Source organism: Rhipicephalus microplus, chromosome 2, assembly GCF_043290135.1.
Source record: "Rhipicephalus microplus isolate Deutch F79 chromosome 2, USDA_Rmic, whole genome shotgun sequence".
Lineage (NCBI taxonomy): Eukaryota > Metazoa > Arthropoda > Arachnida > Ixodida > Ixodidae > Rhipicephalus > Rhipicephalus microplus.
Genome location: NC_134701.1, coordinates 194,362,797 through 194,376,296, shown reverse-complemented (window position 1 = coordinate 194,376,296; position 13,500 = coordinate 194,362,797). Strand labels below are relative to the sequence as shown.

At 47.1% G+C, this 13,500-nt stretch overlaps 2 protein-coding genes across 3 annotated transcripts in view; both read left to right on the top strand.

The window, feature by feature from the left end:
- Nucleotides 1-11,652, top strand: part of LOC119170523 (sialin-like) — a 121,605-nt gene extending 109,953 nt beyond the window's left edge. For both annotated transcript variants that reach the window (XM_075887186.1, XM_075887185.1), the window contains 2 exons: nt 7,952-8,037; nt 9,268-11,652. In XM_075887186.1, coding sequence (XP_075743301.1) covers nt 7,952-8,037; nt 9,268-9,525 — 344 coding nt within the window. In that variant the 3' untranslated portion in view covers nt 9,526-11,652. The remainder of the gene's footprint in view (nt 1-7,951; nt 8,038-9,267) is intronic.
- On the top strand, nt 3,661-7,937 carry LOC142796472 (clathrin light chain-like). The gene is made up of 2 exons (XM_075887187.1): nt 3,661-4,519; nt 6,352-7,937. Exons 1-2 carry the CDS (start codon nt 4,251-4,253, stop codon nt 6,719-6,721), a joined length of 639 nt encoding a protein of 212 aa, XP_075743302.1. The 5' UTR covers nt 3,661-4,250; the 3' UTR covers nt 6,722-7,937.
- Nucleotides 11,653-13,500: the final 1,848 nt, after the last annotated feature.

The following is a 13,500-nucleotide window of genomic DNA, read 5'->3' as shown; positions in this document are numbered from 1 at the left end:
ATGGTACTGACCTACTAAGAGAAACCTCCCACGACATAATCGTTTGCTTTGCCAAAAAAATTGAAAGAGGCTGCGATGCTGCTGGAGCTAGCCGTTGCACAGCTCTGAAATTTACGCTACGTGTTCCCGGTTGTGAGGGCTAAGGCAAACGCGAGAAATGCCGCAGGGTTTCTCATGCGTTGGCATAAAGCGATTCGAACGCGCAGGTCATCTTGTTCTCCTCAGTCGGTTGCATTTCTTAGCCGAACAAATGAAGAATAGCGGATTAATGAGAAAATGGCGCGATGCGAGCGCCGTTACGAGAGTGCGGCTTGGAGTGCTCACTACGCGCCTGACGCTATGGCCTCCGAGATTGTGAACCACGCCACGCGCCCACAATCTCGGAGGCCATGCTGACGCCCGTAACGTGAGCTGGTGGAGTGTACGCAGAGCTGGCGCCTCGATAGCGGAGGGATCGACGCACACTACGCTTGGACGAGCGCGTAACGTCCTTCTTTCTCTCACCCTCCACTGAGAGTAAGGGCGCAATACATATTCTGGTCGGCTGTTGTGCATCTACCTACAATCCAGACGCCATCTTCCTACCTTTGTTTGCAAAGAAGCCCTAGGCATCGTATGGTCTAGAGAGACTTTATTTATTGTAATTATCCCCCTTCGTAAACATATTCCGTCTTATCCAAACGCTTAGGTGCTTCGCTCTTACGAAACGTCACTCTCTCATTCTCACTTACCTCAGACGTACAGGCATCATTCAGTGCTTAAGGCTGTAAGAAGTAATTTTAATCAAGTTTGATACCCACTGCGTTGAATAATCAGTTTTTTTAATCCAGTTTTTTTCATTATTCGATATACCCTATATAACCAATAACTGTATCCATCGCCACGGATTTTTTTCTGACTTACTCGCAATTTCGTTTGGACCCCCCCCCCCCCCCTCATTTTTTTATTGAAGTGGAGCGGAGACGGGTTATGCGAGGTCACATAGTGGCTCCGCCGTAGTCTTGTTCCCCTAGCGGTAAGTACCACTGAAAATATGACCCTCGCTTCGGCACAATGTACACGAGACTATCATAGTAGTTCTGTAACAACTGAACAAGAAAAATTTAAGTAAAGAAATGGCATATCCCACGTACAGTGGGAATCAATGATATGCGAAATACGAATGAGTGATAGGTCACTGTAGAATCAGCACAACGTTACGAGGCCATGATTATGATGCTTGGACGTGTCATTTACCTTCGTCGTCTATTCACGTCACGTTATACCAAATTTTATTTATGTTGAGCTAGCGAAACGGCCGCAAGCGCGCTAAGAGCGTAGAAAGTAGTCATGTTTTGACGTGTTATGTTTGGGCGTGTCATCATGTTCTGACATGTCATTTACCTTTGTCATCCGTTCACGTCACGTTATACCCAATTTGATATATGGGAGGATAACGAAATGGCTACGAGTGCATCCTGAGCGTGGCATGTAGTCATGTTGTTCAATGACACGCATCTCATGGTTATTATGCTTGCACCAGTCACATACCTTTGTCATCCGTTCACGTCCCGTAATACCAAAGTTTGTATATGTGAAGCTAGCGAAACGGCCGCGAGCGCATCATGAGCGTTGCATGTATTCATGTTACATGATACGCATCTCATGGTTATCGTGTTTGCACCAGTCACATACGTTCGTCCTTCATTCGCGTTAAGTAATACCGAATTCGGTGTGTGGGATGCTTGCGAAACGGCCGCGAGTGCATCATGAGTGTGGCATTTTGTCATGTCTAACATGACACGCATCTCATGGCTATCTTGGTTGCACCAGTCATATACGTTTGTTATGCATTCACGTCCCGTAAGACCAAATTCGGTATATGTGAAACTAGCGAAACGACCGCGAGCGCACCACGAGCGTGGCGTGTAGTCATGACTCATGACTTACATGACATGCATATCATGATTTGCACGTTAGGGTCTTTTTCTTGTGTTCGCCATGCAGTCATGTCCTAGCATACCAGTTTTTCAACGTGCCATGTGAACGAAACCACTGCTGAAGCAGCAAGACCATGAAATGTTTATCATGACATTTATGACATAAATTTCATGATAATCATGTTATGACTAGTCAACTATGCCAGTCATACAGTCATTTTAATCCATACCAAATTTGGCATTCATCGTCATCATCATCATCATCAGCAGCAGCAGCAGCAGCCTGGCTACGCCCACTGCAGGACAAAGGCCTCTCCGATGTTCCGCCAGTCAACTCGGTCCTGTGCTTGCTGGTGCCATTTTATACCCACAAACTTCTTAATCTCACCTGCCCATCTTTCTGTCTCCTCTTAACCCGCTTGCCTTCTCTTCGAATCCAGTTAGTTACCCTTAATGATCAGTGCTTATCCTGTCTACGCGCTACTTGCCCGGTTCATGTCCATTTCCTCTTCTTCGTTTCAATTATGACATCCTTAACCCCGGTTTGTCCCCTGCTCCACTCTGCTCTCTTATTGTCTCTTAAGGTTACACGTACCATTTTCCTTTCAATTTCTCGCTGCGTGGTACTCAGTTTAAGCTGAACCCTCTTTGTAAGTCTCGAGGTCTAAGTACCGGCAACATACAGCTATTTTATACCTTCCTCTTGAGGGATAGTGGCAATCTACCTGTCAAGATTTGAGAGTGCTTGCCAAATGTGCTCCATCCCATTCTTATTCTTCTATTTACTTCAATCTCGTGGTTATTATCTGTCTTAAGTAGACAAAGTCTTTTACAACTTTTAGTACACTATTACCTATCTCGAAGCGCTGTTCTCTTCCGTGGTTGTAACACATTACTTTCGTTTTATGCAGATTAATTTTAAGATCTACCTTTCTGCTCTCCTTGTCTAACTCCGTAATCATGAGTTGCAATTCGTCATGAGTTACAATTCAATATTGTCGGCGAAGCACAGGTTATTAATGTACACTCCACTAACTCTTATCCCTAACTCTTCCCATTCTAGGCCTCTGGAAACCTCCAGTAAGCACGCGGTAAATATCATTGGGGAGATTGTATCCCCCTGAATTACACCCTCTTTGATTTGTATTCTGTTGCTTTCTTTATGAAGCACTATGGTAGCAGTTGATCTCCTGTAGATTTCATCCGGGATGTTTATATATGCTTCGTCGACGCCCTGATTCAGCAGTGTCTACATGACTGCTGATATTTCTACTGAATCAAACGACTTCTCGTAATTTATGAAGGCTGTATTCTGAGCATTTCTCTATTGCCTGATTGATAATATGAATGTGGTCGATTGTTGAGTAGCATGTTCGAAATTGCGCTTGTTTGCTTGCTTGCTTGATCCTTTGTCGTGGCTCCCACCCACTAAGGGGGATTAGCCAAAAAGGCGGTGGTTAATGTAAGTCAATATTTTAAGCTTATCCAGGCTAGAGAAATAGGATTACTTTGTTATGGCTTGGCGGGATCATTTTGGCACGATGTGAAAAAAAAGTGAAAGAAAAGAAATAACAGAATTTTTTTTAATAACTTAGTTGTAATCGTTATATGAAATTCTTCTGAAGATTAAGTCATTACAGTGTAATAGTTAACTAATAAATGTTAGATTGGCTAGTAAAACTCGAGAGTTGATCAATGGCTTAGCAAGGTAATCTTTTTGTGACACATAAGAATTCGTAGAGAGCCTCGCAGATGTTCTTGCCGCTGAGTCCTAATGAAGCAGCCCCAAAAGAGAAAATATTAGTAAACGATATTCCTAGCTTTTTAAATAAAATTTCGAAACAATTTTTTCATTGTCTTTTAAAACGGGGGCAAGTGAGAAGAAAATGGTCGATATTTTCAGGTTTATTACAGCTCGAGCACAGAGGGTATGACACCGGACCAGACCTGTTTAAGTATAGAAATTACGAGGTGGTACACGGAAGCGTAATTTTCTATTTTAGGCGTGAGACACCATTTATTATGCGAAGTGCAGGTGCGAGGAATCTGGATTCGGTATCGTAATTGATTAAATCCTCGTCTTCGTCGTCGTACACCTCGCGCCTTGGGCGCGCGCACATCGAGAGGGGCCGCTGCAAACGCCCTGCCCAATACCTGGCGCGTTGCGCCACGAGTTCGTCGCAGCGTCCCTGAAGCCTCGTAGCGTCGACAGAAAGCAATCGTTCACAGCAGCTGTGAAGACGGCCCAAAAGAGCACCCGGCTTCGTCTGTACCATCGTGCACTGCAGCGCATAACCATCGCCACCTCTGGTGCACAGCCCTAGGATCGCCATGGACGAATTCGCGGCGTTCGAGACGCAGCCGCCGCCGCTGCAGCAGCATCAGAAGCTGGACGCCTCTATGGACGACCTGTTCAGCGGTCCGAGCATGGGCGGCGGTGGCACTTCGCTGGAAGAAGAGACGAACCTGTTGGAAGAGTCGGTCAGTCAGTTTCCTCCCGATCTGCCGTCGGGCAGTTTCTCTCTGGATGACATGATGAGCCCCGACGCTCCTTCAAAGCCACCAGCTGTGCCCAGGGAGGAGCCGGAGACCATACGCAAGTAAGATCACCATATCACTCATCTCTCACTAATGTTGACGCAATCTTACCACCCGACTGAGGGGGTGTGCATGCTCAATTGAAATTCTTTAGGCGGTCCCAATCCGTGATTTTAGCTGTCTGGATGCGGCTCCTGCACTTCGTCGTTCATGTACTCCTGTATATTCTTTCGTTTAACAAGTTACGTTTGTGTTTTTGTGTTTCACTGTCGAAATGAGTCCCAGAGGTCACATTCAAAGAAGCGTGCAGTTGAGATAAGCTGAGTCAATAAATTATTGTTATTTAACTAATGCTTACTGTTAATTTGATCTTACGTAGAGTTTACATATCCTCGGATATTGTATGTAATAAATGTAACTCCTAACTTGAACAAGAGCCATCAATTTCGTATTAGTTTGCCAAAGCGGATCCCAGAGACCACATAGAAAGGAGCGTGTGGTTGAGATCTTCTCCGTCAGGGGCCGCAGTGATCCCAGCCTTTAAAGATATTTCGGTGAACTGAATCAATTATCTTCATTAATTTTCCTCACATTTGTATGGCCCTTCAGTGAAATTGCGCTCCGATCTGATACGTATCGAACGTACGACATAGCTTGATTCAGAAACATATATTTCAAATTTTAGAAGACATTTTATGAATATTCGGAAAACCGGAAATAAGTGCTCGTTTGGAATAGTTCGCTAGAGGAACGGGAGTGTCGCTCAATGCTCCAGCACCTTTGAGAGGAAGTTTGGCCATTGAGTGGCACTCGTGGAGTACACTCCTGGGGTTCTATAGATTCGATAGAATTCTCCGAGAAAAAGTTCATCTCCGGTACGCACGCAAAATTATAACTGCGCTTGGAAGCATCGTAGCAATATAGGACACTGGCAGCGCACTCCGGGGCAAGAAGTTAGCGAAAACAAAAATCCTGACAGTGCATGTCCAAATTAATTGATGAGTGACGTCTTAATGGTGTCTTCACTACTGTGTATCCTGATATGCCTTGTGGATAGAACGAGGGTAGTATAGAGAATATAAAAACGGGCCCGTATGATCACTCGTTACCAAAAGACGCTTTATAATCCTCCCTGAGCTTGTTGCTCTTGACAGCTAAAATATTTTTTGTGTTCACAACCTATGCCCAATGTGAACAAAACAATGTGATAAGGGAACTGCTTGTGGGTTGCTTATATTCTTGGATAACCATGAGTGCTGGTGGCACCTGTGGAAGACAGAGTTTAGGATTAGGCATCGTTTACTGTAAAACACACTTGACAAAGCGAAAATGTGTGCTGACCACCTTCTTTCTATCTGTTGGCTCTGGTATGGGATGTTTATGGAGTAGTTCTTAAAGACCATCGACTTATTTTTTTTAATGAGGAGGTATCGGAGTGATATTATTGGGATGGCTGTATACGTAGAGGTATAGGATTACGCAATTATGAAACTATCGTGGTGGTTTGATGTTGACTTCATGGACACTTGTGTATTCAGCGCACCGATGATAATGATGAGAACATTTTATTTAGATTAAAACGGGAAAAGAAATAGAGGAATAGTGTTTGGCTCCACATTCCGACGATTAAGTTGAGTAGGTCACCGTCTAGGCTGTTTCCACAAGGGCTTGTAGATCCACAGTGGTTGAGCTGGACAGGGCTGCCTCCCGTCTATCACAGGGTGGTGGTTATTTAGTGTCTAACGCACTATTAATCAGAGAGGTCCATACCTTATGATATATATCTTCCTGCCTGCAGAATTGGCATCCAGCTTGAATGATTCTGGCTGAGCTGTATAGCATTGAGAATTTCGGAGCACGTTCAGCTGTGTCTACGTCTCGCTTTCCTTCGCAGGTGGCGCGAGAAGATGGAACGGCACCTGAAGGAAAAGGATGCCCAGGAAGAAGTGAAGAAGGAGGAGCTGCGCCTTAACGCGCAGCGCGAGCTCTCGGACTGGTACGCGCGCTACAACGAGTCTGTGGCCAAGTGCCGCGCCGCCAACCGGACTGCCGTGATGGCTGAATGGGTGCCAGGCGGCGGAACCAGAGACAGTGGGCCCGCTCCAGACAGGGTGCCCGAGTGGGAGAACATCGCGCGCCTCTGCGACTTCAATGCAAAGGCATCGCGCAACGCCAAAGACGTGTCGCGCATGCGCGCCATCATCCTGCAGCTCAAGCAGAGCCCGCCACCCATGGGTATCGTCTCGCCGGTCATCTCCATGTGAACGGCACACTCACTTCGCATGGAAGGCATCATCTTTGGTCTCTGCTCCAAAGTAGGCCGCAGCACTGGGAACAGCGTGGCTTCTGCGGTGCGTCTGTCGCGATGGGCAACAGCGCTGCGATGAAGGCTGGCTCATTGCTGTTGTCTACGTCCGAAAGAAAAATAAAACGGGCTTCAGCACCTACGCAATCGGTTGCCTACTGGCAACTTGCTGTTGTTGTCAAGCGTTTTTTTAGTGAAGTGCCCTAGTGGCCTTGGAGGCCACGTCTGGTCTCGCGAAAGCCAGCCAAAAGATCCTGGTCTGCGCATGCCAAACTTAAAATTATGTTCTGTAACTGACCAGAAGGCTTTGATTTTTTTACAGAGATGACTCGGTGCCTAAGGACGCACACTGCGGGTTCACGGAGTCATGTGTTTGTACGAAGGTCTCTCTCCATAGTTTGAAACTGTAAAGTCTCACGTGATCCAACAATCGCGAAAGAGTGGCCCTATGTTTTAGTAACACCCTTACGGCGCATTCGTAAGCCTGCCGCAATTATGCCGTCATTTACGGTGGATGCTGTCATTTAAGTTGGATACAGAACAGAGACATTTTCGCCGCTTCCTCGAAATTGGTGAAAAAGGTAGATGTTCACCAATTACATAGTAGGGAAACGAAGGGAAGATATGCTTTTTCTTGTACTTCATTGGTGAGCGCCAAAGCACTCTCTTATGGCGTTTCCGAGTGGCTAGCGTCTTCGACCTGCTCGGCTAGGACTGTGTCCCCTGAGTCTTGAAGTGATGGGTGGTGAGTCGCTGTTCCTCTATTTCTGACAACTATAAACTCCTGACAGCGTTTTCATGCGTGTTGCTACGCTGATTCAACTTCATGCACACAAGTTGGAGATACTGGCGTTTCCATAGCCATAGCCACATTGTTGACAAAAGCTACGGTAAACAACAGCGCGCATGTATCCAGCCTCCCAGGTCATCTACCCGTAATGATAAGCCTTTCCTATACACCCACTACATCGTGTTGAAAGCTGTAAAAGTGCTACGCTGCTCTACGTAAACGCCTAAGTTGTATCCATAACGAAAAAGATTCTATAGGACATGATCCCTCAACGTCATGATTTACGAGAGGCATCTACAACCTTGGCTGCGTCACAGATCATACAGTTCTTCACATTTCATCTGTCGTGGTACTAACGATCCGACTTTATTGCGTCATTTATTTTTCCCACTCCCTTAGGCACGATCCTGGGCATCTGCGTCAGCATCGGCAACACAACTGGCATCCTGGTGCCATACATCACCGGTGTTCTGACGGAGACAAAGGTATATATTTCGTTGACTTGCTTCCCAAGCAGCACACGATAACGCCATAAACGTGTGTTCGAGTTTAAACCGTGTCGTGCGCTGCGCAGTCCTTGTGCTCGAGCTGCGCGCACAACAATAAACGGAGCAATGATAATTTCAGCTCGCGCACCAGTAATGTTTAATTATATAACTATAACACGGAATACACTTAATTGTACTATCGGCTCATGATCGAGTGCGACGACTCATCCGCCACGACGATCAATCAGCCACAGAAGAAGTGGGCCCAGACGTACAGTTTGATAACCCTTTACTCACCTGCCACGAAATCACCTCTACTGAAGCGGCAGAAGCCAATACCCTTACAACATACAAATCTCGATTTTGCACGTGACAAAAGAGATCGTACCCACACTAGGTTGTCTAAGTCATTACAACTAAGATACAAACTCGCAATTCCCATACTGCACAGAAGTTTACTGTTCACTCTCTCACATGCGCTGACAATGTCCCGCGTTACCTCAGGGACTTCTCGCCAGTGAGTCCAACTAGGAAGAGGCACCCAGGAGCTCCGAGCTCCTGAGTCCGATAGACGTTGCGTAGCTACAAACTCGGGCAGATCACGTGTTTCATAATGTCACTACAAACCAATGGAACGCATGTATGTCTGAAGAACGGAGTTCGAACAAATTTCAGAGTAGGTGCGCGTTGTATGCGCAAGGCGACTTTCTGTCATGTCACTTTAACGTTAGAAAAATAGCGTGGGTAAATTGAGAGCAGCGTATTACTTAGCACGATCCTCACATACGGCTTGGTTACGTCGTCAGACAGGTCATACACAAAGCTTATACCAAAGGGACCATCTGCACCGTAGGCGGGCACAGGGAGGGGGGGGGGGAGGAGAAGGCTCGTCGCAGCGCCTCCCTCCGAATATACTGGGGTGGTTTTTGCGTCTCCCCCCTTCGACCGAGTAGCAGCTCCGCCCCCTATTGTGTCAATGTATAGGGCTATCTTCGCGTCTTCTCTCTTAGTTTTCTCTTTCTTTCTATCCAGCTTCACGCTCTCCACGTTGCTACCCTCTCGGTACCAGGCTCAATTCACTACACTGTAGGCTTCCTTCTCACCTACTTATACCCATGCTTTATGTCTCGTCAGTCTTCGCTCTCGCAGATGGGCTAGAAAGTGCGGAAGTCGGATGCCCAAAGATTGACTTCTTCCTTAAACAGTTCTAATACGCTACTTCCGCAGAACACTCTGGAGCAGTGGAGTTACTCCTTCTACCTGGCCGGCATAGTGGGCCTGGTGACGGGACTGTTCTTCCAGTTGTTCGCCTCGGCCGAGGTGCAGTGCTGGGGGCTGGCCGAAACCACGACGACGAAGGACAAGCCGTTGGCAAGCGCCAACGAAAAGACGGCGCTGAAAACGTGCCAAGAAACGAAGTCGACGAGCAGCAACGGAGCTACTACGCCAATCCCGGATGCAAAGGAAATGAGAACTGAGCTGTGATACACGCATGCGCTCTTGCTCGCCTGAGCAATGAATCGTTCAAACGAAAGTGGGACTTCTATATGGCCGAGTTTCGTGCTTCACGCTGCTTTTTGCGCTGCGTTTGCCGAATGAAAGTCCAACGACACGCACCAACACGGTCTTCACATCGTTTCCGCTTGGAAACGGCTATTAGTGACGACGTTGCACAGCATGAAACCATGAACACATTAATGCTGCGGATTGTTGTGCGCATTGAAGTGCGGAAGATACCTCTGAGTGTTTCGTGAACGAAGTGACAGTTGCATTTTCTTGTCTAACGACGAGACAATCCACTCAGAACCCCAACCTGATCCTTGGTGAATATGGCTTCTAATTATGTAAGTGGTTGTGTTGTGACGTGCTGTGCTGTGATGTGAAAAGGTAGTGAACGTTTGTCAAACGTGCTCGCGCGTGTTGTAAGGACAGTGACGTTCTCTCTCGCCTTACGTACGTGCCTCGAGATAATATCGCCGGATATCCGATATCTGAGGATATTATCTCGCATCGATTGATATGGGAGGTTTAACGTCCCAAAACCGTCATATGATTATGAGAGACGCCGTAGTGGAGGGCTTTGGAAATTTCGAGCACTTGGGTTCTTTAACTTGCACGCAAATCTGAGCACACGGGCATCGGCATTTTCGGCTCCATCGAAAATGCAGCCGCCACAGCAGGGATTCGATCCTGCGACCTGCGGGTGAGCAGCCGAGCCACTAGACCAGCGCAGCGGGGCAATATCGTCGGATATTAACGCGCGAGCACTTTGTACGTATACAGCGGCGTATTCGGCAGTGCCCTTGCGATGAACTGTCCGCGATTATTTGTCATTGTTAACACTTAATCTTTATTCTGTGTACTTATGATCCCTTCAACTGGGCAGCTCAGTTATCGCGTACAGGTGTGCTAGAACATGCCTGCGTTCTCCAAGTCACCAGGCTATACATGTGCAAGAATTTTCTCGACTGCAGTTTACGTACATCAGACTTATGCGCGGCTGCTGGTTGCGGCACTGTAATACCCGCGTAACGAACGTCATGCCATAGGGAAGAACTATGAATATACCTCTTTAATTCGTATGCCTGGAGCAAAGCGTGCTACTGCAAGCAAATCAGGCCTTCTTTAGGTTAGAGGTTACTTCGATTCCTTGACATTAATGAAGCTTGCATACTTTTGTGCCATACTGTGTGGTTTATCGAATTGGGGATGCCATGGCTTAACCATGTAGGTATTTGAAGCTGTACAGCGTTATCGTTTGTGTCAAAGTACATATTTTTTTTACTTACAGCGCGGAACTGTTGCCGTAAATAAAAAAATATATTTTACGCCCTTTGAAATGTTTAGCTATATTAAACGCTATTTCTCTTCTACCCCGGTTACCTGGAGTTCTTTGCTTATGGTTTTCCTAGGCTAACTCTAACGGCGTTCATTTGATCATGCTTTTATCGTCTTTCTCTCATGTCAAGGCACATTCCTTTAAGATCAGAAGAACAGTTACGGTATTTTGTACTCTGAGAGGGAAGAACAATACGCTGTTCCTTAACAAATTAGCTATATGCCATGTAAGAAGCAGTAAAGAGGTGTTTCGAACAAATCGATTATGAGTGTGTAAAGCAAATATCTGACCATTTAAAGTCTGTTGTACTGTACTAAGGGAAAGCAAGCAGTCCCAGTTTCATTAGCGCAGCTTCGTCGTGTAGAAAAAAAAAGGGCTTCAATTAAGAGTACTTGGTACTCTACTATGGCAAAGCTGAAGGCCGTAGAAAAAAAATGTTTAACAATTTAGAGCACTCCGTACTCAACGCTGTACTCTACCGTGCCCCAAGGCTGGACTCCATAGGGTGGAAAAGACTTCTGCAATGTAATTAGCCATGTTATCAGAGCTACGAAGCTTTCATGTGTGGAGCGACTATGCCACAAGGGGCATGCCACAAGGGGCATGCCACAAGGGGCATGTTTTGGGCGTACCTGTGGGTTTGATAAACGTCTCGTAGTTAGTTCAGGCAATAATTTGTCCCATGACAAAAGTTTCCGTATACGCGTGCATGCCGGCTTTTTATTCTATTCCAATAAAACAACCGTACATATTCGTCACTTTGCAACAAGTTATACACGTTGTTGCGTGCGTTATTCGGACAATATACCGAGACGTTAGCGAAACGTTTCACACTTGTGCTGTGGAATTACATGGAGAGAGTAAAACTTTATTGAAGGGGAAAGGGAGAGGGGCGTTTTAGAGCCTTTATGGTTGGGGCCCTACGTCCAGGGCTCCACTGGCCTTAGCCGCCCGCCGGACTTGATCCAGTAGTGCGAGCTGCACTCCTGGGTCCGAGCTAGCGAGGTGTGCCTCCCACTGCTCCATACTAGGTGTTAAAGGTTCGCCGAGAAAATTGGTTATGTCGCTTGGTTTACGATCGCACCCCCACGATATGTGGTAGAGAGTCGGTCTTCCGCCGCACCACGGACATACAGCCGGGTAAAGAGTTGGATGTATCGCGTGTAACTTCAGTAGGTGCGGAAATACATCCGTTTGAATTTTTCTAAGGTCAGTGGCCTCTTCCCCATTAAGGGATCTGTGAGGTGTTCCACATTTTTGACGCGTGAAGCGCTGGTGAGCTAGAATCTCCCTAGGTAAAATTGGCATGGTCAATGAAAGAGATGGATTCTCCGCTCGGTTACAAAACGCACGAGCTAGAGCGTCCGCCCTTTCATTGCCTTCGAGACCTGCGTGTCCCGGACACCAGATCAAGCGATGGTGGTGAGTGAGTTTGGATCCTAGCAGCCTCAGCCCCATTGCTGGAAGGCGGCCCCTTAAAAAGAGCCGGCAGGCTTCCTGGGAGTCGGATAAAATAACTGATGGCTCCCCTCTACGCTCCTGAAACCTTAAGGCTAAGGCTATGGCCATCGTCTCCGCCTTTGTAGCCGAGGTCGTGCGTACGGAGGCACTCGTTAGCAGCGTCATGTTGTTGTCGACAACAGTAATTATGTGTCTCTGCCAATCGAAACTGGCCGCATCGACGTACGCGACATTTGAAGCTGAGCCGAATTGCTTTCGAAGCCAGTTTACCCTCGCAGTACGTCGCTCAGCGTGAAAGTCGTGATGCATATTTTTGGGCACCGGTGCGATTGAGATTCGCCTGCGGACCTCTTGGGCTACGTCGACCAGCTCCTCATCAATGTGCTGTGGGTGGGGCGAAATTCCTATTCTAGTGAGTATCGCCCTGCCTGCTGAAGTTTCACTTAGACGATTCCTCTGAGACATGAGGACTGCGGCACTGAGCTCAGCATAAGTGTTATGTATACCGAGAGCTAGGAGCCGCTCGGTCGGTGTGCTGGTGGGTAGACCAAGTGCTGCCTTAAAAGCGCTTCTAATGAGCACATCCACCTGGCTCTCCTCACTTCTGTCGAGTGAGTGGTACGGTAGGCCATACGTCACTCTGCTCAAAACTAAGGCCTGGACAAGCCGGAGAGTATCCTTTTCTTTCATGCCTTTTTTATGATAAGTGATGCGACGGATCATTCTAGCTATCTGTTTAACCGTAGTCTTTAAGGTGGTTATCGTGTGACTGGCTTTGCCATTGCTTTGGACCCAGAAGCCAAGTATACGGGCCTGAGTAACCTCGGCTATGGCATGGCCGTCTACCTGTAAGTTTATGTCACCGTTACTTTTGTAATACTTACTGTGTATTCTTATGAGTTCAGATTTTTCAGGCGCACAGCTCAGCCCACTTTTTCTTGCGAACTCTGCCACAGCTGTCGCAGCAGCCTGGAGGGTCTGCTCTTTCAGCGCCAGTGAACCCTTCGTAGCCCAGAGTGTGATGTCGTCCGCATACAATGTATATCCAAGGTGCGGGATTGCGTCGAGCTCGTGAGCAAGTCTGCGCATAGCTATGTTAAAGAGCAAGGGGGAGATGACTGCCCCTTGCGGTGTGCCTTTATTTGGCATCGAGAACGGCA

Bases quoted from the DNA above. Each gene is read 5' to 3' on its own strand.
- LOC142796472 (XM_075887187.1), top strand. From the start codon at position 4,251: ATGGACGAATTCGCGGCGTTCGAGACGCAGCCGCCGCCGCTGCAGCAG. The intron at 4,520-6,351 runs GTAAGATCACCA...TTTCCTTCGCAG, and splicing joins GAGCCGGAGACCATACGCAA to GTGGCGCGAGAAGATGGAAC.